The sequence below is a fragment of the Macaca fascicularis genome, chromosome 9, assembly GCF_037993035.2.
Source record: "Macaca fascicularis isolate 582-1 chromosome 9, T2T-MFA8v1.1".
NCBI lineage: Eukaryota > Metazoa > Chordata > Mammalia > Primates > Cercopithecidae > Macaca > Macaca fascicularis.
In genome coordinates, this window is record NC_088383.1 from 32,734,512 (window position 1) to 32,760,902 (window position 26,391).

At 37.7% G+C, this 26,391-nt stretch overlaps 1 protein-coding gene across 1 annotated transcript in view; it reads right to left on the reverse strand.

Annotated features, from left to right (window-relative positions):
• Positions 1–641: 641 nt before the first annotated feature.
• Positions 642–26,391, reverse strand: part of KIF5B (kinesin family member 5B) — a 48,557-nt gene continuing 22,807 nt past the window's right edge. Inside the window, exons 11-26 of the mRNA XM_005564922.4 lie at positions 26,187–26,335; positions 25,335–25,528; positions 23,252–23,320; positions 21,613–21,819; positions 19,287–19,430; positions 14,788–14,976; positions 14,083–14,200; positions 13,162–13,223; positions 12,958–13,067; positions 11,505–11,606; positions 10,195–10,255; positions 10,008–10,079; positions 9,735–9,839; positions 8,831–9,047; positions 7,247–7,397; positions 642–3,156 (exon numbers count right to left, since the gene is read on the reverse strand). Of these exons, the coding sequence (XP_005564979.1) occupies positions 7,267–7,397; positions 8,831–9,047; positions 9,735–9,839; positions 10,008–10,079; positions 10,195–10,255; positions 11,505–11,606; positions 12,958–13,067; positions 13,162–13,223; positions 14,083–14,200; positions 14,788–14,976; positions 19,287–19,430; positions 21,613–21,819; positions 23,252–23,320; positions 25,335–25,528; positions 26,187–26,335 (1,930 nt within the window). The 3' untranslated portion in view covers positions 642–3,156; positions 7,247–7,266. The remainder of the gene's footprint in view (positions 3,157–7,246; positions 7,398–8,830; positions 9,048–9,734; positions 9,840–10,007; positions 10,080–10,194; positions 10,256–11,504; positions 11,607–12,957; positions 13,068–13,161; positions 13,224–14,082; positions 14,201–14,787; positions 14,977–19,286; positions 19,431–21,612; positions 21,820–23,251; positions 23,321–25,334; positions 25,529–26,186; positions 26,336–26,391) is intronic.

Genomic DNA, 26,391 nt, shown 5'->3' on the forward strand with positions numbered 1-26,391 from the left:
TTATTCTCCAGCTAGACCTGAAAGATCGAGGAAGTATCTAAAAAACAAACATTAACAGGTGTTATTATCCTGGTTAATAAAACCACCAGACTCAGATGAACAATGGGGACTATACAAAGTAAAATACAGGTGAGACTGGCCGGGCGCAGTGGCTCATGCCTATAATCCCAGCACTTTTCGAGGCGGAGGCGGGAGGATCACATGAGGTCAGGAGCTCGAGACCAGCCTGGCCAACATGGTGAAACCCCATCTCTACTACAAATACAAAAATTAGCTGGGCATGGTGGCGCATGCCTGTAATCCCAGCTACTTGGAGACTGAGGCAGGAGTCCTTGAATCCAGGAGTCCCTGAATCCGCACTTGAATCCAGGCGGTGAGGGTTGCAGTGAGCTGAGATTACACCACTGCACTCCAGCCTGGGGGACAGAGCAAGACTCCATCTCAAAAAAAAAAAGTTTTATAGGTGAGACTGGTCATTCATTTCTAGCTCTACACATTTAATACCTGCTGTCTAAAAGACTGCAAGACATTAGGAAACAAAAAATAAATAAATATAATGATGTATCAGTCACTCTTCTGTCAAGACATGCCTGAACTCAGTCATGTAAAATCAATGTAACACTTAAGTTTTAAGAAAGTCATTACATTTCAAAAAATCTTCCTCTTTATTTAAACATAAAACGCATTTACAGCATGCAAGTTAACTTAAAATTAAACGGTGTCTTCCCAAACCAAGTATTTGTGAATGTATCTTCAAGCACTGAAAATAAACCAACATAATCCACAGGTAGACTCAGACTCTTCTGTCACCTCATGTTAAATGGAGTTAAGCACAAACTGAGAGTTAAGCACAGCAGTTAGTTTGCTTAAGTTAGGCAAATAATTTAATTAATCGCCATGAATAAATATTATTCTCTTTATTTCATTGAGTTTCTCTTCTGAACCATCTGTCAATGCCATTCAGAGGAACGTTAATATATCCAGTCAAAAAGATACTGCAAATTGAAATGTGTCAATATCCTAGACAATCAGAAATTTTCATTTTTAAGAGTAAGTGCTGTGTTTAATGACCTACCATAACAAAAAGCAGTTCACTGAAAACAAATTTATGAAATTCTTGGTACACTTTATGAAAGTCTGAAATTATAAATAGAAAAGAACCATCAAGATATTTTTAAAAACCTAACATTGTATATTCTGAACCACATGCTAATTAAAATTCATTGTTCACTACACAGCACCAATACCCATGATACATCTTACAAGAACGAAACTAACATATTCGGAAAAAAGAGAAAAAAAAATTCTGCTTCATTTATGAATATTGCCCAAGGAGGCAAGTTTTCAACTGAAAACAAAACATACAGGTCTATGTGAATGCAGCCAAACGTTTCTTCACTTAGAAAACGATCATAAAGAGGTGGCAGCACTCTTTTTGCTTGTTAACTGTATTACTTATATCTGGCTGCACCAACATTTCATTTCGATTTTTGGAGTGTTTCTTCTGATCAATCCTAAAAGCAACACAATCATTTTAGAGGTTGCAGACTACGACAGCAAAGATTTTTTACTATTAAAAAAATAAATAAATAAATTTATATTTTAAATCAAAATTATTATAAAAGTGGAAATTACAATAGTTAAGGAAATAGAAAAATAAGCCAATTATGATCTGAGTCTTCTGACTATGGCTCCAAATTTAATACAAATATCTGTGTATAAAACTTTTGCAAAAAGTTAATTCTGCCAGCCAGATCCTAACACAGAACTTTCCAAGTTTCTCTACTGACTAACCTTAAATCCCCATTCTCTGTGAATTTCTGCTAATACAGTTGCAGTCACCGCCCCCTACCATTGATGAAGCAAATAGTGAAATCTCTTTCCCTATTATTTTATAGTTTCCTAAAATAAGCTGTTGACTTAATCATCTGAGGAAAAAGTGGCAAAAATACGTATACACTTAGTACTAATTACAAAATTATGGGCTATGGCCAACAAAATAATTTATTTAATGATTATTAGTGACTTGCAAACAAATTACTATTTTTAGACTAAACAAGAAATAAATTAGTGTACAAATTAGTGTAGCAGGTTAAAAACACCTCAGGGATTTCAGACCAAAATTGACCTATATATATTTTTAATTCATCACATATGTGTCCTGTTTCTTCATTTTTCTCAATTTCCACAGGCTATAAATTTAGGTCAGCCAATAAAGTACTAACAGTATAAAATTATGTTTAATCCTATAATATCTTAATTCATTTTACTAATATTAAAGATGACAAATTATTACCTGTCCAATACTTATATTAGCTAGCAGGCTCACCAGAATAAAGCAGGGTATTTTCATTCCATCAAGACTTGTGGAATACAGAATCAGGAAAAAGAGAAATATAATTCCTTTTCCAAACTCTCTTAAACTAAGATCTGTTTTTGATACTTTAAAATATTTCTATTCAAAATAACTCGGCAACAGGCATTTCATGAGATAACAAGTAGCCTTGCTCAATCTCAAATGCCTAGTTAGGCATTTGTAAGGTTTCAGTGCTCAAACAGTAGTTTTCAGGAGCAAACTTCAGAAACAATACAAGTAATTTTAACCCTAATAATATCATTTCAAGGGATTTTAAAATACAGTACTGACTGGATATATTTTATGGGCATGTAGTGTTGTAAGTGGTAAAATTTAAAGACATTTAACCTAAATGTTCCATTTTCTCTTTAAAAAAAAAAAAAGGAAGACTAAAACTTTAATAGGAAAAGAAAAGAAGCAGTAGCAACTAGGTAATTTAAAATAACTGAGATTAAAAAATAGACAAGAAACAAATACAAAAAGTACAGTCCTATAAGGTACAGTTAGCTTGGCACAGAAAAGACTAAATTTAAGACATGATAGACAAACTGTGTAATAAATAGGGCCACAGTTGTAAACTGTCCTTTTTCCCTCCTAAGATGCCAAAATTGCACTCTAGTTGTGTTGGGAAGCAGCAGAGTTTACAAGAAGAGTAGGTAGGAAACAGCTGTACAGGCCAGGTATAATTTATACATTTTTTAAAAAGTTATAATTCTACAATCCCAAGGGAGTAGAGGTTATAGTCATTGAATGACTGCTTGATACCATGTCCTCTTCATACTTCGATTACTTTTTAATACCTAAAAATGGGAGAAAGCATAGAGAGTAAATATGTTTAGTTTTACAAAATTTGTGTTTGAGATAATCATGAAGAATAAAACAAGAAAATAAAATATGCCAATAGTTTATAAACATTTTAGCCAACAGCTGTGGCTACTTTCCCCAAAATTACAAAGACAGCAATATTAAATGAGTTGGTTTCCTTTTATTTACTGCCTAAGTAGAACTGTTTAGAAGCAGTAATGTTTAAAGGGAGGTCAGCCCTCCCTTTGTTTTTATTCTCCCCAATAAAGCTATGGGTAAGCTGATTTATGAATTATATTTGTTTAAAAAAGAAAAAGATGGCTAATCTTTTAACCAGCAGACAGTGGTCAGTGACATCCTTAAACCAAGCAACACTAACCAGCAACTACTAGTTATATATACAGAAGCTTTAAAAAAAAAAAAAGAGGGGGAGAGGTGTAGAGGAATAGGGATAAACAAGAGGTGTATACAGTAGGAAAAGTAACAGCAAAATAATTCTAGTAGTATTAAACATCTTTGTATTAAACTGCCTACTTACCTATGCATTTAGAAAAACTCAGCCTATTTAAAGTACTATGCAAGGCAGAAGACCAGCCATGTAAAACTGGGAACTAAAAGTATCAGTATTATAAATGTCATCCTTTCCAAAAATAAACACAGTGACTTGAAATGTTTTTAACATTAAAAAAATTTCTCGCCAGGCACGGTGGCTCATGCCTGTAGTCCCAGCACTTTGGGAAGTTGAGGGGGGAGCAGATCACCTGAGGTCAGGAGTTCAAGACCAGCCTGGCCAATGTGGCAAAACCCCATCTCTAGTAAAAATACAAAAAACTTAGCCGGGCGTGGTAGTGGGCGCCTGTAATCCCAGCTACTCGGGAGGCTGAGGCAGGGAGAACTGCTTCAAAGCAGGAAGCAGAGGTCGCAGTGAGCTGAGATCCTGCCACTGCACTCCAGCCTGGGCGACACAGCGAGACTCTGTCTCAAAACAAACAAACAAACAAACAAACCTCTGCAAATTATTTAACATTTAAATAATTTATCACTTAAGTGAATCACATACTCCCCAATCATGGTTTAAGATAGGCTACAAGAGTTTGAAAACTAAGAACCACTATCCTTGGACCAGCATCAAAACAAACCTGTAAATAATTGTATTTTTACACCATAACTTTCAAATCTTAAAAACCTAGTTTGGCTGAGTTAGCTATCTCCCTTATGTGCTAACCTGGTGTCACTATGCAGGGATCAGCTATACAAAAGTATGGTATACAGTTAACATATACCTATAATGTTAACATATAACAGTATACAGTTAACAAAAGTATGGTCTATCCTCTCTACAATGAGGTAAGTTTAAAGTTGACATATGAATTTTAATGTGAGGACAATATCCAAAAAGGATAAACTTTATATCTATGCTTTGAAATCCCCTTGCCCAGCTCCCACTTCCAGAAAGGTAGGAAAAGGCTTGCATCTACTGAATACTGTGTGATGGGTAACATCTTAACTCATGTAATTCTTTTTTTTTTTTTTCCTGAGACACAATTTCGCTCTTGTTGCCCAGGCTGGAGTGCAATGCCACGATCTCGGACCACCAGAACCTCCACCTCCCGGGTTCAAGTGATTCTCCTGTCTCAGCCTCCCGAATAGCTGCAATTACAGGTATGCGCCACCATGCCCAGCTAATTTTGTCTTTTTAGCAGAGGCAGGGTTCCTCCATGTTGGTCAGGCTGGTCTTGAACTCCTGACCTCAGGTGACCCACCCACCTCAGCCTCCCAAAGTGCTGGGATTACAGGTGTGAGCCACTGCACCCCGCCAACTCATGTAATTCTTAAGAATGACTTCCATCTTACTAATAAAACAGAGTTATTAGTCCAAAGGGGAAGAACACAGGAGCTATCTCTAATTATCAGGAAAACCAGCTATTGTATGTCTACTGATATTAAGTACTTATTATCTATGACATAATCTTGTCAAAAATGTTTATGCTGAGTCTAATCAATGCTTTTGCATAGAAATAGAGGGGAGAGAGAACAAGGTGATTACACATAAAAACAATCAGACACAACATCCAGAAGGTATTATACCCTCAAGACAACTGGGTCTACTCTTCATTAAGTCAATATCACTAAACAGGGTGCTCATTCAAGATCAGAAGAGATTTAAGGGATAAAACCAAATGCAAACAGCAGTCCTGAATTGTACTCTGGTTTAGACAAACCAGTTGTACAGAATAGTAAAAAAAATTGGAAAAATCTGAATATGGAATGGCATTAAATAATATTAAAAATATAATCTTATTGGGTGTGATAATATTGTGGCTATGTAGAAAAATGTTGTTTTAGAGATTCATTAAATAGGCAATAAATCCATAATTTATTTTTATGCTGAAGTACTGTAAAACAAGTCAGAATGAGAAAGAAACTATTAAAAAGTTTATCTGCTCAAGTTCATAAAAGGAGTCAGGATTCCAACTTGGATGGAACTCCACAGTCCATGTTCTTTTCACTCTACTACTGTTTTAAATTCTACATTGTGTGAACAAAATGTTTAAAATTGTTAGAAATGTGAATCCTTCAGAATATTTCTTAATTCTCTACTCAAATTTAGAGCCAGTATTATGCCAAATGTCCAAGTATAAACAAGCAACATTAAAATAAAGTTGCTTTAGTATTTGTCAGAAACAGCTAATCATTTCGTAATTATCTAGTATATTTTATTTCCAAAGCATATATACACATCAGGGACTTTCTGAAGAGTTACAGAGTTCCTGCTATATGATGAATTATTAGACAACCACTAACTAATTCAATCATGTTGTAGAAGAACGTGTTCCAAATATATTGCTAAGTTTAAAAAGCAGGCTATGAAATACAAAATTAGCCGGGCGTGGTGGCGCATGCCTGTAATCCCAGCTACTTGGGAGGCTGAGGCAGGAGAATCGCTTGAATCCGGAAGGCGGAGGTTGCGGTGAGCCAAGATCTCGCCATTGCACTTCAGCCTGGGCAACAAGAACGAGACTCTGTCTTGGAGCGGGTGGGGGGAATGCAGGCTACGAAGCAGCATATGTAGTAAAATAGGTGGAGTGTATTAGAATAGTTATCAACAATTTAAGCTTTAAAATTGAAAAACTAATACAGAAAGTTCCAAAAAGAGAAATATAGTACATTGTATAGTATCTCTAGATGTTTTTTCTAATTTGTGATTGTTTTATGCCCTATAAAGAACAGATATTACTTATACAATTATAAATAAAACTCAGAAATTTGTTAGTAAGCTGTGCTCATATGCAATTTGGTGCAGTCTTTTTAGAAACCAATGTGTTACTATGTAGCAAGAGCCTTAAAAATGTTCACATTTCCTTGTAACTGCATTTCTGGGAACCTCCTGGAAATAATCTCTAACAGGTTAGGGAATACAAGATGTTTCAGGCCGGGCGCGGTGGCTCACGCCTGTAATCCCAGTGCTTTGAGAGGCCAAGGCAGGCGGATCACCTTAAGTCAGAAGTTTGAGACCAGCCTGGCCAACATGGTAAAACCTCATCTCTACTAAAAATACAAAAATTAGCCGGGCATGGTGGCGGGAGCCTGTAATCCCAGCTATTCTGGAGGCTGAGGCAGGTGGATCGCTTGAACCCAGGAGCCAGAGGTTGCAGTGAGCTGAGATCACGCCATTGCACTCAAGGCTGGGTGACAAGAGTGAGACTCCATCTCAAAAAAAAAAAAGTTTCAAATTTCATATATGAAAATTTTAGTTTTTGAAAATTTCAATTATGGAAAAAATTATATAATTACATGTCCAGCAAAAAGGAATGTTTATAAATCATGGTACATCCATTAGACTGAATATCAAGAGCTATTACAAATGGTCCAATGCTAGATTTCAAAACAATTAAGACCACAAATTTGAATATACAGTATGATCTAAACTATACAAAAAGATCAAGCTAAATTACTTTTATAATTGCTTAAGTTAAAAAAAAAAAATCATAACACCAATGTGAGAATTTTTTTAAAAATCAAAAAACCTATTTGACAACCAATTTTCCACAGACAGATATGAAAAGCCAGATATAAATAACAAACCTGTGGGTAGGTGTAAATGTTTACACTTGTTTGCCTCCTCCACCTCGCACTGCCACTGGCTGGCTGTTCTGAACAAATGCACCTCCTCCACGAATTGCACTTGGGTGAGTTGGAGAAGCTGCTGGATGTTGCCCGGGACGAATAGGTTTAGCTAATATGAAAAACAAAGACGGACTTTAGAATAAAGCTTAAGATGTGACTGCAATGACTGTTAAGGTTTCTTCTATTCACAACAAATTCCCAAATGTTTTGTTTTTCTTCGCCTTTTTGTTTCTCCATCACATTTTCTTTTCTGTAGCATCCTTTTCTCTAGGACCTATATAATTCTTAGCCTTTAAAAAAAATCTTTCTGGCCAGGCATAATGGCTCATGCCTGCATAATCCCAGCATGTTGAGAGGCTGAGGTGGGTGGATCACTTGGGTCTAGGAGTTGAAGATCAGACTAGGCAATAAGGCAAAATCCTGTCTCTACAGAAAATAAAAAAATTAGCTGGGTGTGGTGGCATGCACCTGTAGTCCCGGCTCCTTGGAAGGCTGAGGTAGGAGGATCGCATGAGCCTGGGAGGTTGGGGCTGCAGTGAGCCGTAATTGCACTATTGCAGAACAGCATGGGTGACAAGCAAGACCATGTCATTAAAAAAAAAAAAAAAAAAAAAGGCTGGGCACAGTGGCTCACGCCCGTAATCCCAACATTCTGGGAGGCCGAGGCAGGTGGATCATGTGAGGTCAGGAGTTCGAGACCAGCCTGACCAACAAGGAAAAACCCTGTCTCTACTAAAAATACAAAATTAGCTGGGCATGGTGGCTTGCACCTGCAATTCCAGCTACTAGGGAGGCTGAGGCAGGAGAATCACTTAAACCCGGGAGATAGAGGTTGCAGTGAGCCAGGATCACGCCATTGCACTCCAGCCTGAGCAACAAGAGTGAAACTCTGTCTCAAAAAACAAACTAAAAATAAAAAACAACAAAAAAACACTTCCTGCACCATTTTTTCTTCTTTTTTTTTGAGACGGAGTCTCGCTCGTCACCCAGGCCAGAGTGCAATGGTGCCATCTTGGCAACCTCCACTTCCTGGGTTCCAGCGATTCTCCTGCCTCAGCCTCCCAAGTTGCTGGGTTACAGGTGTTCACCACCATGCCTGGCTAATTTTTTTGTATTTAGTAGAGACAGGGTTTCATGATGTTAGGCTGGTCTCGAACTTCTGACCTCAGGTGACCCACCTGCCTTGGCCTCCCAAAGTGTTGGGATTACAGGCGTGAGCCACCACGCTTGGCCACTAATGATCATTCTTAAACATTAAATCATTGCTGATGGCTTATTTTCTTGCAATTCTCTTGGCTTTAATAATACTGCTCTATATAGTTTCTCCATTCCATGACCATTCTTGCTTGCTTCTCTAGTTCTCATTTATCTTCTTGTTCTGCTAATGTGGTTATTCCTCTCTCTCAACAGTGCCACTCTTTGCTAAGTTAGAAAATAAAGACAGATGCACCATGACAACACATAAAATTCGGATTATGTTTTCAGCTAAACGCAAGCATTCAAATTGAGCAAGGTTTAAAGGTTTTAATGTGTTCTACTAACCAATCTGTGCAGAATGCCCTCTTCTGGCCATATTCTTTGACCTGACTGCTTCCTTTATGCGATCTACTTCTTGCTGATAACGTTTGCGATCACGAGATGCATTTTCTTTAGCTTCTTTCAGGGCTGATTCCAAAGCTTTCACTCTCTCAGCTGTAGCTCGAAGTCGCTTTTCCAACTTAGGAAGTTCGCAGCGGAGATCTGCATTATCACGTACCAACTAAACGTACACAAACAAAACAAGGATTCCAGATTTAACAGGGTGATTTGAAAAAGTACGAGCATTTCATAATTGCTCTTTAGAAAAGAAGTAAAACTGCATTTTATATTGTTTCCCATTTATCTAATTTAGGCAGAAACACACAGGGAATACATCCATCTCTACGAATCATACACACATCTATTTATTGACAAAGGTATAGTTTCTTTTAACTTTTTAGGGGAAGAATTGTTCTCTCCCTCTACTAAGCAAAGACAATACAAGATAGTGCTATGTTTCTTCAGTCAGACAACTGATCTGGTGAAATGAAAACTGCTTCATTATATTTGACACACTGGGGTATTAGATATAAAAAGACCACTCTCCCCAAAAGACTTTGCAGTATTTTAACTGCAGTCTTGTGTAGTAGAGATTTCAAAATTACCATGAATAAATTATGAAAATCCAGTCTTAAAATCCTAAAGAGAAAATGAGAATACATGTTTTTACTGCCTCTTTTGGTAATAAGGTTGTTAAAAATACTAACTCCTCTAAAAGTTACTTGTGGTTTCTTTATATAATTTCTGATAAAATGGCTCAGCATATAAACATTCCTGAGGACTCTGAAAGATTGAAATACTCACTTGCCAATCCTCGATTTTTTATTTTTACTATCTTGCAGCTACCAGAAAATATACTCTTTAGTACCTGTTTGTGCACTTTAGTGAGCTGTTCAAGATTATTTTCAAGAAAGGAGATTTTTTGCTTCTGAGCAGCGCTGCCTCCGGTGTCATCAGAATCAATCTCGGCACTCTGAGAAAAGAGATCAATAAGATTATGAAAATTTAAAAAATAAAAAAAATCTAAGCTTAACTATACAAAAATTGACATGACTGTAAAGTTATTTCACTTTGAATACAAAGAATTACCTAGAAGCAAGCACCATTTATGCAAACACCCACCTCAGCATAGTTACTTTACCTTTTTAACTCTGGTAGCCAGGTCCTGAACAAAGAGTTTGCGTAGGTTGTGTAAAGTCTGAAGTTCTTTTGCCTTGGATTAAGAACAGTGATATTTTTGGAGTTCAGACTTTAAATTTAGAATAATCATGGTAGAAAAAAACACACAAAATATTCCCAAATCCTATTTATTTTCATGTTTTTCTTACCACTGTCTCTTCCAAACCCTTCAAGTCTTGTCTTGCTTGTTCTCGTCTATCTTGCATAACCCTAACAGTAGAAGAACAAACATGTATTTTCAAATTTTATTCTGTAAAACTGTACTTAGCATGAGAGTTGAATAAAATATTTTGTATCTGAAAGGATAAATTCTTAAATAAATACAAGATGCCTATTTTAAACAATTTATCCATGCTGTCTTTTTTTTTTTTTTTGGACACAGGGTTTCTGTCCCAAACACTGCTCACTGCAACCTCAACCTCCTGGGCTCAAGTGATCCTCCTCACCTGTCTCCCAAGTAGCTGGGACCATAGACATGTACAGCCAGGCCTGTCTAAAAATTTTTTTTAGAGACAGGGTCTCACTATATTGCCCAGGCTGATTCTCAAACACTGGGCTCAACTGATTCTCCTGCCTTGGCCTCCCAAAGTGCTGAGATTATGGGTGTGAGCCACTGCACCTGGGCGATTTCAAAAAATTTTCACATGCCTTCTAAAACAAGTTTATTGTTATACATTCCATATATAGCAATGGAAGAGATGAAATAAAATGTGGCAGAATTCAAAGAACAAGGAATGGTTCTAATTTATATTTTAAAATATGCCACATATATTATACTGCTATTTATCCAAAATGATACTGATTGATTATAGATTATAAACTATCAAGTATTCTAAACAAAATCACAGCTGCAAGTTAGCAGAATCTTCATAAAATCCACTCTGAACTGGTCCTGATGTTCCAACTATCCTAGTAATATCACAGTTCATTTGCAAATTGTCTCACAAACTCAAGGTATGTGAAAAATTATAATCACGAATTTTCTACCTAAGATTCTAGAAAACTGAGTTTTGAGAAAATAAGAAAAGATAAACTATGAAAACCTCTGTTCAAAATGGCAAGGCTAAAAACCACAATGCTCTTTTATGCAAAAGAAAATTTAACAAAAAGTCACTTTTTGTGATAGATCTTAAAATCTTCTAAATTACTTAATATATTGTTTTAGGTTCATTTTTATGCTGGATCCTGAAGTAATATGGAGATAAAGAAACAGCAAGCAGATTGATAAACAGAAATCTAAATCTTAACCACAATGAAATATAAGACCTTGCTTTCACTAAAATACAAGTATATATTACAAGTATTTAGATATAAATCAAACCAACTCAGTGGATTTAAGAAAAAATCCTTTAGCCCATACAAAGTAAAATATGTATCCACTGGCTATATCCAAGGGTAATGCCTATAATTCTCTAATTTAGCTTTTATTTTTAAACTTTAATTAAAAACAATTACTCACGTAAGTTCGTGTAGTTTTCTGCTCTTTTCCTGATCTGTGGCTTTCAACTTCTCATGTTCTACTCTTAGACGTTCCTGCTCTAACATCATTTTCTGGTTTTGGCTGACAAAAGAAAAAAAAAATTAACACAGTATCAATATCATAGTTTTCTCAATGTCATCATTAAAATTTCAAAACTTTTAAATTCTATAATCTCATCAAGGACTTTTCTGTTATCCTATCCCCCATGGAGGAAAACAGGGAAGGGACCTGGCTACTTGCAGGCATACAAAATTTTTTGTATTTTGGTTTGAAATCATGATTTTGTTCTCCTCTTTCATCTTCCTGAATCCTTATGCCTACTTCCATCAGGTACTCATAGTAAGACCTATGCCCCAAACCTACTTCCACAAACTCTATGTATGTGCACATGGTTATGGAGGCAGGGAAACTGTCTTCTAGATAAACTAAGATGACAACTTAAAAAAAAAAAAAAAAAAAAAAAAAACCTTTGAAAATCCATAGAATTTCCAGAAAAGTTTTTCCCAGTTAAGAATTTTGAGTCAGGGTCTCACTCTGTCACCCAGGCTGGAGTACAATCATAGCTTGCTTCAGCCTCAAAACTCCAACACTCCTCAAGTAATTCTTGTGCCACAGCCTCCTGGGTCACTGGGACTACAGGCATGTACCACCATGCACAGCTAATTTAAAAGATTGTTTTGTGTAGAGGCGGAGTCTCACTAACATGTTGCCCAGGCTGGTCTTGATGAACTCCTGGCCTCTAGTGATCCTCCTGTCCCGGCCTCCCAAAGCACTGGGGTCACAGGCCATCAGCCACTGCACGCAGCCAAGAATTTTTTTAAAAAAGGAAATCAGGCCAGGCGCGGTGGCTCAAGCCTGTAATCCCAGCACTTTGGGAGGCCGAGACGGGCGGATCACGAGGTCAGGAGATCGAGACCATCCTGGCTAACATGGTGAAACCCCGTCTCTACTAAAAAATACAAAAAACTAGCCGGGCGAGGTGGTGGGCACCTGTAGTCCCAGCTACTCAGGAGGCTGAGGCAGGAGAATGGCGTAAACCCGGGAGGCAGAGCTTGCACTAAGCTGAGATCCAGCCACTGCGCTCCAGCCTGGGCGACACAGTGAGACTCCGTCTCAAAAAAAAAAAAAAAAAAAGGAAATTAAATAAAGGATTTGGAGGAGACTGTGGTATCTATTTGCAATAATGGACTTAGGTTGGGGATTTTTTTTCTTCCTTTTTACTGAATAATTTAGAACAAAAGATCTAAAAAAAAAAAAAGTTTCAAAAATTTCACCTGGAATTTAGAAGTTTTACTCATAAATGAGAAAATTCTTTATTTTCCAAGATAAAAATGTAATTTTGATGAAAACTGCAGGTTTCTAATAAGAATATACTGTGTCCATCAGTAACTGCTTCTTTCCTCCTGTCTAACTAGAGAAGTATAATACTTACTCTTGAAGATCAGTAATAAGTTTTTCTTTTGCTTCTACTTCATCTCTCAAACTACTGATCTGTTTTTGATGAGTTTCTCTGTGGCTTTGGATCTGCTGTTCAACAGCTTGCTAAAATTTTGAGGGGGAAAAGGATGTTAAAGTCAGACTAATCAAAATTAATACTGATGAATTAAAGTCATTAGATACGTGACATCAAACTTGCCTTAACTTCATTTGCAGTCTGAACCTTATTTAAGTGCTCCTTTTCCATTTCATGGACTTTCTCTGTTTGAATAGAGAGAAAATAGAAGAGTGAAATAAGCCTTTAAGATTCCTCATATAAACCAAGGAGCAAATGGATTTTACAATAAGCATTTTCCTTAGCAATATTCGACTTCAAATTACCCAAATGTCACCTGCTCTCCCAGTTCAATGACATGTAGACTAGTATACAAGTCATATCCATTGTGTTGGTATTATGTATTCCTTTGTTTATTCATTTTTTTTTTTTTTGCCTAATCCAGAACAGTTAAGGGAATGGTAAAGAAATGAGGTAACTCCTAAGTCCCCTATGTTAAGACACAGACACAGACACACACACACGCCCCTCCCCCTTCATAACTGTGGGAAATCCCCAGATTGGCTATTTCCATATTCAAACAAAATCTTAAAAAACAAAACAAAAAAAAATTTCGCCAGGCACAGTGGCTCATGCCTGTAATCCCAGCACTTTGGGCGGCCGAGGCGGGTGGATCACGAGGTCAGGAGATCGAGACCATGCTGGCTAACACAGTGAAGCCCCGTCTCTACTAAAAATACAAAAAATTAGCTGGGCATGGTGGCATGTGCCTGTGGTCCCAGCTACTAGGGAGGCTGTGGCAGGAGAATCGCTTGAACCCAGGAGGTGGAGGCTACAGTGAGTCAAGATAGCGCCACTGCACTCCAGCCTGGGTGACACAGCAAAGACTCCGTCTCAAAACAGCAAAAAAAAAATTATGTTTCAAAGCAACATTAATATGTATGATTTGTTTAGCATTCCAAGTCAGTCATATCCCTACTATTCTGTCAGTGTGAATATTAAGTTTACTACAATTATACTAAAATAAGAACATAGATGTAACTCATAAACAGTTGGGAGCTATACCTTGTGCTCGAAGCTGGACTAGTTCTTCACTGAGGGAATCGACAGATTCCTCCAGCTGTCTTTTCTTTTGCTCCACATTTTGAAGGTATTCAGTCAATGACTTAATTTTGGCTTCATGCTTTTGGAAAAAATATACTGGTATGAAGTGGAAAACATATCTCATGTATACACTTTAAAGAATATTTGACAGTAAACATTTTATTATCTATATATGATAAACTTGGGAATATTTAAACCTAAAATGTTCAGGAGCCAATTTTGAAATGTTGAAAGAATTTAATCAATTAATTAAATGGTCATCATAACTTGCAAACTAAGGCACTGAAGACTCAAATATGAAATACTAATTTTAAAGATACCGCCATCTAACGTTATCATCTTCCCTGTTTGTGAAATTCCGATTGTGGTGAATGGCCCCATTCATTCAGTTGCCAGGAAACTGGTTCCCTGCAGTTTTGCCCACCCTGGAATTCTGGAGTCTTTAACAAGTTACTACCAGTTACATCTTTCTGGTAAATTTCTGTACATAACCCACATTTATACTAGGCAAATATAACTCAGTTAAATCATTCAAATTTACTACAGCTAGACTAGGAAAAAAACAACTAAATTTCACCTACAGACACACATTTTTCTGAAAACTTGTACAATAAATACAATTTCTATGTGGCTGTTTCAAAAAATAAATTTTGTTCTGTAACTTACTTGAGAGATACGAAGCTGACATGCTGCTAACTCCTTTTCATTTTCTTCCATTTTTTTGTTGCTCTCAGTTTGTGTGCTTTCTAACTGCTTGCAACGTTTCACCATGGTTTTTACTTCTGACTTCATTTTGCTAATGTAGAGTCTTGCAACAGTGAACTCTTCATCTATCATGCCAGTTCCCTCGGGCTGCTGTGAGGAAAAAGTAAAATAAAAAATTAAAGCCAAAAAAATGTTCAATGTGTGTTTTCCCAATTAGGCTGTAAAATCTTTTTATAAAATATATTTTAGTATTACTCAATATTCATACAAAGTCTGGATCTTATTTTTTTGTTTTATTACTGTTTTCAATTAAAGGTAAATAAACACAGCTTACTTTTTGCTTTCCTTACTTTTTTTTTAAACTGAAAATAATGTTAATACATGCCAACAAGAAAAATAAATAAATGTAAACCTAAGGAAAATACAAAAATATAACCAAACTAATAAATTCTGCCTCTTTCAATTTTTTTATTTCCTCTTCACAGGACCTCTTCAGGAAATTCACTGTTAATCATGTACATGTTCAGCTTAAAATTTAACAAGAGGATATTTAGGTGGTGGGGAAAGGATGACCTTTAAGCTCAACCAAAAGGAACTGTGGTCACTGTATATTCCTTAACTTTCAGAAAGAAATAAAACTGTCTTTGCAGATGATATGATTGATAAAGTTTACATGTACAGTCAAAGACCCTGAATAGCTAACACAATACTAAGGAAGAACAAAGTCACAGGACTTGACACTATGCAACTTACTGTAAAGCTATAATAATCACAACAGTAGAGTGCTGGCAAAAGAACAGATAAATAGGTTAACAGAACAGAATGAAGAGCCCAGGAATAAAACCACAAAATACAGTCAACTGATCTCTGACAAAGGTGCAAAGGCAATTTGATGGAGAGGATAGTCTCTTCAACTGGACATCCAGATGTAAAACAATGAATCCTGGGTACAGACCTTACCCTTTCAGAAAAATTAACTACAAATGGATCACAGACCTAAATGTAAATGCAAAACTAAAAGAAAACTTTAACATAAGAGAAAATCTAGGTGATACTGGGTTTGGCGATAAGTTTTTAAATACAATACCAAAAACACAATCTATTAATGAAAAACTTGGTAAGTTGTACCTCATCAAAATTAAACATTTTTAGTCTGCAAAAGATGACAATTAATAGAGTAAAAAAAGCCACAAACTGCGAAATAATGCAAAGCACTATCTGATAAAAGACTTATATCCAAAACATATGAAGAACTCTTAAAACTCAACAATAGGAGGCCAGGTAAGGTGGCTCACACCTGTAATCCCAGTACTTTGGGAGGCTGAGGCGGGCGGATCACCTAAGGTCAGGAGTTCAAGACCAGCCTGGTCAATATGGTGAAACCCCGTTGCTACTAAAAATACAAAAACTTAGCCAGGCGTGGGAGTGGGAGCCTGTAGTCCCAGCTACTCGGGAGGCTGAGGCAGGAGAATCGCTTGAACCCAGGAAGAGGAGGTTGCAGTGCCACTGCACTCCAACCTAGGCGACAGAGCAAGACTCCATCTCAAAACAAACAAAAACAAAACAAAACAAAACTCAGCAATAGGGCCAGACACAATGGCTCATGCCTGTAGTTTCAGCACTTTGGGAGGCTGAGGCGGGCAGATCACCTGCAGTCAGGAGTTCGAAACCAGGCTGGCCAATATGGTGAAATCCCATCTCTACTAAAAATACAAAAATTAGCCAGGTGTGGTGGTGCACGCCTGTAGTCCCAGCTATTTAGGAGGCTGAGGCAGAAGAATCACTTGAACCCAGGAGGCGGAGGTTGTGGTGAGCCGAAATTGCACCACTGTACTCCAGCCTGGACGACAGAGCGAGACTCCATCTCAAAAAAAAAAAAAGTAGCACTCTAACAGACTTATATATGACGAGAGGAAAAGAATTACTTGTTAATGACAAAAATACTGAGGATCCTTTTTTTTTTTTTTTTTTAAATCAGAATAGCTATTTGCAAAGATGACTTATTTCCAAAATGCTATGGTATAGTGGGAAATAAAAAAAAAATCTATGGCCGTGCATGGTGGCTCACGTCTGTAATCCCAGCACTTTGGCAGGCCGAGGCGGGTGGATCATGAGATCAGGAGATCAAGACCATCCTGGCTAACATGGTGAAACCCCGTCTCTACTAAAAATACAAAGAATTAGTGAGGCGTGGTGGCACGTGCCTGTAATCCTAGCTACTCGGGAGGCTGAGGCAGGAAAACTGCTTGAACCTGGGAGGTGGAGGATGCAATGAGCCAAGCACCACTGCACTCCAGCTTGGGCGACAAAGCAAAATTCCGTCTCAAAAAAAAAAAAAAAAAAAAAAATCTAGTGGTCAGGGAACCTGGATTTCATCCATCTGCCACTAAACGTAAGCCATTTCCACTCTCTCTCGACACTTTTTGACTGAAATCATAATTATTTGAACATAAAATATAAGATTTTTCTGAAAAGTTGCAAACCTACAAAGCAAATTTTGAACGTCATCTCTCTGGTGTTCTGCGATATAAAATAAATGTACTTTTCCATCGTAGAGATTTCTCTCCATCTCACATCATTACTCTACATCTCACATTACTTCACCATAAACAGGACAGGGCAGAAATGTTTAGACTGATGGTGAAAAGAAAGCAAGTCAAGTGGCCCGAAAGTGAGTACACTGAATAACATATGAAGAGTCATGAGAATCCTTGCCTCCATCAACAAACAGCAACTTTTATTTTGATTTTAGTTTATTCTTTTTCTATTTTTTAAAATATTTTTTCTTCATTTTTAAACTGAAGAATCAGTTAACAGCAAACAGCAACATCAAACAATACAACAGACGGAAATGTGTACTCCATATTGTCAAAACTTTTATTTCAGTTCCAACTCTGGTTAACAGACTGGGCTTTTTAGAAGGCTCTCAATATAAAACCAAGTGTATGTTCTCTTTGTTATTGTAATTAGGCTTTAATCAAAAAGGTAAAGTCTAAACAGCTACTGCAACGTACAAATCTTTCATGTTATATGCATGGTTTTTCAGTTAAGAGTCTTAGTTTGATTCTTTGGTCTTAGTTTTTACCAAGTCACATGCCTGATGCTAACAACCAATATTAGTATTCTTAAAAAGATTAGGACAAAGAGATATAAAGAAAATATGGCAATATTTTGAAAACTGAAAACTCTGGAGCTCATTATTCTCTCTACTATTATATGTTTGCAATTTTTCACACTAAAATAAAAAAGAATTAAGAAAGCGGTGCTCATCTTTTACTTTTCTTTAAATATTTAAAGCAACCACAAGCCCATTCATTATAAATGTATTCCCTGAGCTATTTTTTTTTTTTTTTTTTTTTGAGATAGGGTCTCACTCTGTTGCTCAGGCTGGAGTGCCATGGCACAAACATGGTTCACAGCATCCTTAACCTTCTGCCTCAGTCTCTTAAATACCTTGGACTACAGGTACGTATCACCATGCCCACATGCTCGGCTAATTTTTAAGTTTTTTGTAGGGACAGGGTCTCGCCATGTTGCCCAGGCTGGTCTCGAACTCCTGGGCTCAAGTTATCCTCCTGCCTTGGCCTCCCAAAGTGCTGGGATTACAGGCTTGAGCCACTATGTCTGGTCCCTGAACTTATCTTAATTGTTGTTCCAATCATTTCACTTATGGAAATTTACTAACGTAATTTCTAAGTGCTAAATCTTTTTTTTTTTTTTTTTTTTTTTTGGAGACAGCATCTTGTTCTGTTGCACACGCTGGAGTGCAGTCGTGTGATTGCAGCTCACTGCAGCCTTGACCTCCCAGGCTCAAGCAATCCTCCCACTCCAATAGCTGGGACTATAGGGACACACCACCATGCCAGGCTCATTTTTGTATTTTTTGTAGAGACAGGGTTTTGCCACATTGCCCAGGTTGGGGAAAATGTTACAGTAAAGAATCAAGGCCGGGCGCGGTGGCTCACGCCTGTAATCCCAGCACTTTGGGAGGCCGAGGCGGGTGGATCACAAGGTCAGGAGATCGAGACCACGGTGAAACCCCGTCTCTACTAAAAATACAAAAAATTAGCCGGGCGCGGTTGTGGGCGCCTGTAGTCCCAGCTACTCGGGAGGCTGAGGCAGGAGAATGGCGGGAACCCGGGAGGCGGAGCTTGCAGTGAGCCGAGATCGCGCCACTGCACTCCAGCCTGGGCGACAGAGCGAGACTCCGTCTCAAAAAAAAAAAAAAAACAAGAATCAAACATGAGATCCAATAAATGCCACCTACTGAATTTATCTATTTGGGCGCCCTTATTCTCTTGCTCCCTCCTGATCTATTTAACATGCAGTTAATAGCACCTACTACACATGACTGATTGTGAGGATGAGATCATGAATACGAAAAGAACTTCATATTAGTAGTAAACAAAAGTACAAGTGTAAACAGAAAATTGTCCTTAATATTTAGTTATTATATTTACCTTTACATCATTATTTCCCACAGCAATTCCTATTTCTGCAAGGTCTTTTAGTAAAGATGCCATCATCTCAGCTGCTCGTTTTTTCTGGTGGTTGGTCATTTCCTTAAGTTTCTGAAGCTCAGCATCTATACTCGCTAAAGTTGCCTAAGAGAACCCAAAACAAAAAGTATAGTTAAATCTACATGAAAACTCAAATCAAATACTCATAGATGTTTCAAGTTTTACACATGGTTTTACAAAACCATGCCTTTTCTGCTTTCATTTTCTTGAACCATCTATCAAGTTTTGGGGTCCCAGCTCAAACTTAAAAAATATTTTAGACCTAATAGGCTATAGTAAAAGTAGCCACATTGTTCTCCATTAAGAGCAGGCAGTTTGTGTTGTTATTTCACTAAATTCCTGAGATTGAATAATATTTTCTGTCTAAAAAAATGGGAAGCCTCAAATTTAACTAGATTTGATTATCATTTATTACTATATTATGTCTTATCTTTAGAAAGTGAGTCAGCAAATTAATGTTACAATGACACTGTTTTCTAGATGGTTAGTATGCTTTCTTCATCTACTTTCTATATACTTATTCACTGGAAAGAATCCATGTGACAATACTATGATACAAGCAATTATCCAGGAGATCATGATAAAGTAATATTATCTGTTTAATGACTATAATTATAAATCTCAAACCATAGCTTGCTTACCAGCTACAAAATCACCAAATTTTGAAAAGTCCAACCCAGTTTGGCCCACTTCAAAATAACTCATATCGCAGATTAGATACAAGGTGAGCATCCCCAATCCGAAGTGCTTCAAAATCTGGGACTTTTTGAGTGCTTACATGATGCTCAAAGAAAATGCTCACTGAAGCATTTGGACTTACCAATTAGAAATGCTCAACTGGTAAGTATAATGCACACATTCCAAAATCTGAAAAGTGTGGGGCTTATTTTTAATGCCTGTACTGTACTGTATTTTTAATGCCATTTATTGACTTTTCATCAATATCTTTTAGGAAAGATGCCATCATTCCAACTGCTTAATTCTTATGGTAGTTGATCATTTCCTTAAGTTTCTGAGTATCAGTAGAGTGTGTATCCACCCAGGTTAATCTACAATATGATACCAATTATCTTGCAAGTCGTATAATATAGCATGCTTCTACCATAATTGTTTAAATTACCGTTTTCTCTAACAACTAAACAGCAACACTGTCTAAGCACATAAATAGATGCTAAACACTAGGCATTTCTAACTCCTATTATCAATGTAATGCTGATAGATTTCAGCTCCACAAGTGAAACATATATATAGCTGTCTTAAGACCAAAATCAGTGGCCAAGGACCACCTTTCAGAGTTGTAAGAAACTCCTGTTATTCTTTCATACAACAATTAGCTTTGTTAATAATGCAACTCAGTAAGAGTTAGTTATAATGGTGTCTTGGATCTCTACAGTACTCAATGTTAACTTCAAGCTAAATGTAACTTTGTAGATTAAAAAGAGAAAAGGAACTCATAGGGGCGCAGGAAACCTTTTAAAAGTGTTATTTTGTACTGTTGACTGCTTTCTTCTAGACAAGTTAATGTGAGTGGGGAAATAAAGGGTGGACACGGGTCCTGAGTGCAACTCTAGATGCTGATTTCTAAACAAGAAGCTAGCATTAACCACAACAAAATCACAAAATAGCTCCTTCATGATGTTGAAACAATCACAGATATTATTTCTGCCATCACTGTTGGAGGTTGGCAATGTCTCTCCTGTATCAATTTTTAGCAAGTAAAAATCTCCATCTATTGGGGAACCACAACTACACTGTGCTAAGAAGGCACTGCTCCAGGTAGTGGAAATATAACAGTAAATAAAACATAAATCGTATTAAGTTACATATCCTCACATCTATTCCAAATAATTCACATAGTTGATTAAATAGCATTTTAATTTGTATTGCATATTTAATTTATTGTTTGAACAATCATCTAGTAGCTTTACTTGGCAACTAGGAGCTTTAAATTATTTTTCCTTTAACATTAGTAATAACATTAGGTTCCACATGCTATATACTAAATTAAAAAAATTAAACATTAGGAGTAGCAAACATCCTTTAAAATAGCATTTAAATTAGATATTAACAGACCTTAGGAACTAAGATAACTGTCTTCCTCCACCTCTAAGGCTTCATATACAGAAAGAATAGAAGTTGAAACCCGAGTCCTTGAAAATTGATGTTATCGATATTTGACTTACATAGAAATAAGTTACTTAAGTAGTTTTTAGGTTAAGAATACTTGTACTAAAGCATTAAAAAAGAAAATAAAGCTATATCCTACCGATTTCTGATTCAGTTCATCACTAAGCAATTCATATTCCTTAGTTTTGTCTTCAACTTCCTGAGACTTCTGATCATAATTGACAGCAAGTTCTTCTAGGGCCTGTAAAACTTCTTTCACTTCTTCTTTAGAGGCATCATTTTCCGCTTGAAGGCGATTCAGCTCAGCTTGCATATTATCTTGATCCCTTCTGGTAGATGCCAAAAGCTACAGGACAGAAAATAATTTATTTTCCCCAAAAGTATGCAGGTTTTAAAAAACACCCATGAAGCTTCACCATTTGCCAAGAACAAACGGAGTGAAATATGGATGGTATTCAGTGTGGCAACATTTATTCATTAAACAGGTTTACTAAATGTCAACTATGTGCAAGCACTGTGCTGGATGCTGCAAGGCAGAAAGAAAATCAAAGACTGTATGTTTAAGGAACACAGTAGAAGAGAAGATAGGTACATGAATAAGTGCAATACAAGATAGAAGGTAAGAACCGTAAGAGAGGGACGGGACAGATAAAGTGCTTAGTAATACAGGAAAGGGTATTCATGGATAAGCTGGCTATGAGAGATCGACTGCAGTCACACGCAAATTAATGTAATAAAGGAAAACAGCATTCTACAAGAGTTGCTTAAAAATTTAGATTTGGGCCAGGCGGGGTGGCTCCCGCCTATAATCCCAGCACGTTGGGAGGCCGAGGTGGGCAGATCACGAGGTCAGGAGTTTGAGACCAGCCTGGCCAACATGGTGAAACCCTGTCTCTACTAAAAATACAAAAATATTAGCCAGGCGTGCTGGCGGGCACCTGTAATCCCAGCTACTCGGGAGGCTGAGGCAGGAGAATCACTTGAACCTGGGAGGCGGAGGTTGCAGCGAGCCGAGATCACGCCACTGCACTCCAGCCTGGGGGACAAGAGTGAGACTTCATATCAAAAACAAAAACAAAAACAAAACCTGGTATCAGCACAAAATCTGAACTGCAAGGACACCAAGAGACTGATTAGGAGAATACCACAATCATCCACATTAGTGGTTCTCCTGTAGGGATACCTGGAAATCTGTGGGAGTGTTAATAATAGGGTAGAATGCTAATGGCATTTAGGAGTAGGGACCAGGAATGCTTAATGTCCTATAATGCAAAGGACAGAAAAACATAAATTATCCAATGCAAAATGTCGATAGTGCCCCTTTGAGGAATAATGCACTTATAGTTGAAATACAAAATGCTATAGTTGAAAGATGATCTGACCAGGATTAAGTTCACCGACGGAGAGTATCTCCTTCTTACTGAAGCAGTCTTTGTCTTCACCCTACACACCACTCCCACAAAAAAATTTTAAAGGACTGCTTTTCAATTATCCCCCTGCTCTGCTAGGTGAGAAGGTAAAATGAGAATCCAAAGTAGGTGACAAGAAGAGAAAAGTCAAGAACCAGGATGAAAAAAACGATGGCAGAAATGAACAACAGATTTTATGTGGGTAGATACGACGAACGAGTAAAAATTCATTTTATCCATGTGACATTCTTATTCCCACTAAGAGAGTCATACCCAAAATTATACAACTACTAAAGACAAAGTCAATGGGATTCAGAAACCAAAACTATAAAGCTTTTCTGGAAGCAATATAAAAGGTACTCAACTCACCTCTTCCTGATCCAACATTTGCGTCTTCAGTTTCTCTACCAGTTGACTCTGCTGGTTAATTTCTTCATCCTAGAATTTGAAGTATCCAGTTAACCAAGTAGTTAACAACCTGGTTCTAGTTGTCTCCCAATACAGGTTATAAGATTACTACTCCCCCACAAATATTCAAAACCATTTCTCCAAATTCAACATTGCTTATTTTAATGTCTTTTAAGAAAATGGCAAAACAAAAGGAATTTCTTTCAATTATCAATACTTATAATGGTCATGTACTTCGAATCTGCCATCTCTGCTTAAAACACATTAAAAATATCAGCTTAAAAAAATATTTTCAGCCGGGCGTGGTGGCTCACGCCTGTAATCCCAGCACTTTGGGAGGCTGAGGCAGATGGATCACCTGAGGTCAGAAGTTCAAGACCAGCCTGGTGAACACAGTGAAACCCTGTCTCTGCTAAATACACAAAAATTAGCTGGGCGTGGTGGCGGGCGCCTGTAATCCCAGCTACTCGGGAGACTGAGGCAGGAGAATGGAGTGAACCCGGGAGGCGGAGCTTGCAGTGAGCTGAGATTGTACCACTGCACTCCAGCCTGGGCAACAGCGTGAGACTCTGTCTCAAAAAAAAAAAAAAAAAAAATTTCTTCTAATTTTTTTTTTTTTTTTTTTTTTTGAGTCTTTCTCTGTCGCCCAGGCTGGAGTGCAATGGCCGGATCTCAGCTCACTGCAAGCTCGGCCTCCCGGGTTCACGCCATTCTCCTGCCTCAGCCTCCCAAGTAGCTGGGACTACAGGTGCCCGCCACCACGCCCCGCTAGTTTTTTGTACTTTTTTAGTAGAGACGGGGTTTCACCGTGTTAGCCAGGATGGTCTTGATCTCTTGACCTCATGATCCGCCCATCTCGGCCTCCCAAAGTGCTGGGATTACAGGCTTCAGCCACCGCACCCAGCCTAATTTCTTTACTGCTCTTGTTCTTGCCTTCCATTCTTATGTTCTTAATTTGCTATTATTCATACTATTGACTTTACTTCCATATGCAAAGCAGGAAGATAGTATTTCCACTCTATTGTGTTTCCCTTAATCTCCTACATCATCTTTTATTGGAATCTTCAGAGCCCTGATTCTAACAGTTGGTATCACTAAGGCTCCCAATGACCCAATGCCAAGTTTTCATTAGAACAGGGGTCCCCCAGTCCCCAGGCCACAGAGCAGTACTGGAAGCCTGTTAGGACCCGGGACGCACAGCAGGAGGTGAGCAGCAAGCATTGCCACTTAAGCTCCGCCTTCTGACAGAACAGCGGCATTAGAATATCATTAAGAGTGTGAACTCTATTACGAACTGTGCATGCAAGAGATCCAGGTTACAGGTTCCTTATGAGAATCTAATGCCTGATAATCCAAGGTGGAAGTTTCATCCCAAAACCATCTCCCCCACCCTGGTCCATGGAAAAATTGTCTTCCCTGAAACCAGTCCCTGGTGCCAATAAGGCTGGGGACTGCTGCCTTATAAAATTCTTTCAGCTTAAAAAGAGGGGGAAAGGCCGGGCGCGGTGGCTCAAGCCTGTAATCCCAGCACTTTGGGAGGCCGAGGCAGGCGGATCACAAGGTCAGGAGATCGAGACCACGGTGAAACCCCGTCTCTACTAAAAAAATACAAAAAATTAGCCGGGCGCGGTGGCGGGCGCCTGTAGTCCCAGCTACTCAGGAGGCTGAGGCAAGAGAATGGCGGGAACCCAGGAGGCGGAGCTTGCAGTGAGCCGAGATCGCACCACTGCACTCCAGCCTGGGCAACAGCGTGAGACTCTGTCTCAAAAAACAAAAAACAAAAAAAAAAAAAAACAAAAAACAAAAACAAAAACAAAAAAACAAAAAACAAAAAAGAGGGGGAAAAAAGATACACCCTCATACAGTTTCCACATAGAAATTATGACTTATTTTGTTAATAATTTTTACAAGATTAACAGAAATCAAGGAATATGTATAAAGATCCTAAGTGCCCACAGCACTAAAATATGAAAAATTAGAAAATAAAAACACTCATGTCAATAGTATCCTAATATAAAACAGACCTAAATCGGGAAATACCTACCTTGTCATCAAGCTGTTTGTATAATTTGGCAATTTCTTCTTCACACTTTCTTCTTTCAGCATCAGTAAAATTTCCCATAACTCCAATTGTGGTTGCTGGTTTATCATTGGTAATAGCAATATCTTTATCTACTGTGAAAGCTTCCAAATTGGCTTTCTCTTTGTCAAACTGTTCATCAATAGGCACCGTCTCCCCTAAAATATGATAAAGTGGTTAATAAGAAACAACATGTCTAAAACTAATTTCAATTTCATTCCTTTAAAAAAATTTTTTTTTTTTTTTGGAGACGGAGTCTCAATCTGTCACCCTGGCTGGAGTACAGTGGTGCAATCTAGGCTCACTGCAACCTCTGCCTCCAGGGTTCAACCAATTCTATTGCCTCAGACTTCTCATTAGCTGGGATTACAGCTGCCCAGCACCATGCCAGGCTAATTTTGGTATTTTCAGTTGAGATGGGGTTTCACCATGTTGGCCAGGCTGGTCTCTAACTCCTGACCTCAGGTGACCTGCCCACCTCGGCTTCCCAAAGTGCTGGGATTACAGGCGTAAGCCACTGCACTCAGCGTCGTTCTTTTAAACTTTTTATTCTCTGATTGTGTTATTTTCAAATAATCTGTCTTCAAGTTCAGATGCTTTCTTCTGGTCAATTAATTCTACTACTGATGGTCTCTACTGCATTTTGCTCATTTTATTTTTCAGCTCCAGGATTTCTATTAGATTTTAAATAATTATTTCGATGTCTATTAAATTTCTTGATCTAGTCACTTACTGATTTTGCTGAACTATTTCTACGTTTCTATGCTCTAAATCTGTATTTAACAAACTTAAGATGACAAATTCTTAAGTTATTACCATTACGCCATCTGTTGAGTTCATTTTCAAGCCACTGAATGGTGTTCCGCAGGATCTTATTTTTTTCTTTTTCTTTTTCATACTTCTTTTTCCACTGTTCTGCAGTTAATTCCACATTGACACAAACTGTGTTCTTAATTGTTTTGGCCCTAAGAGATGTAATTGGAGGAAAAAAGGGATGAGACTGAAATTATTTTTAATTTTA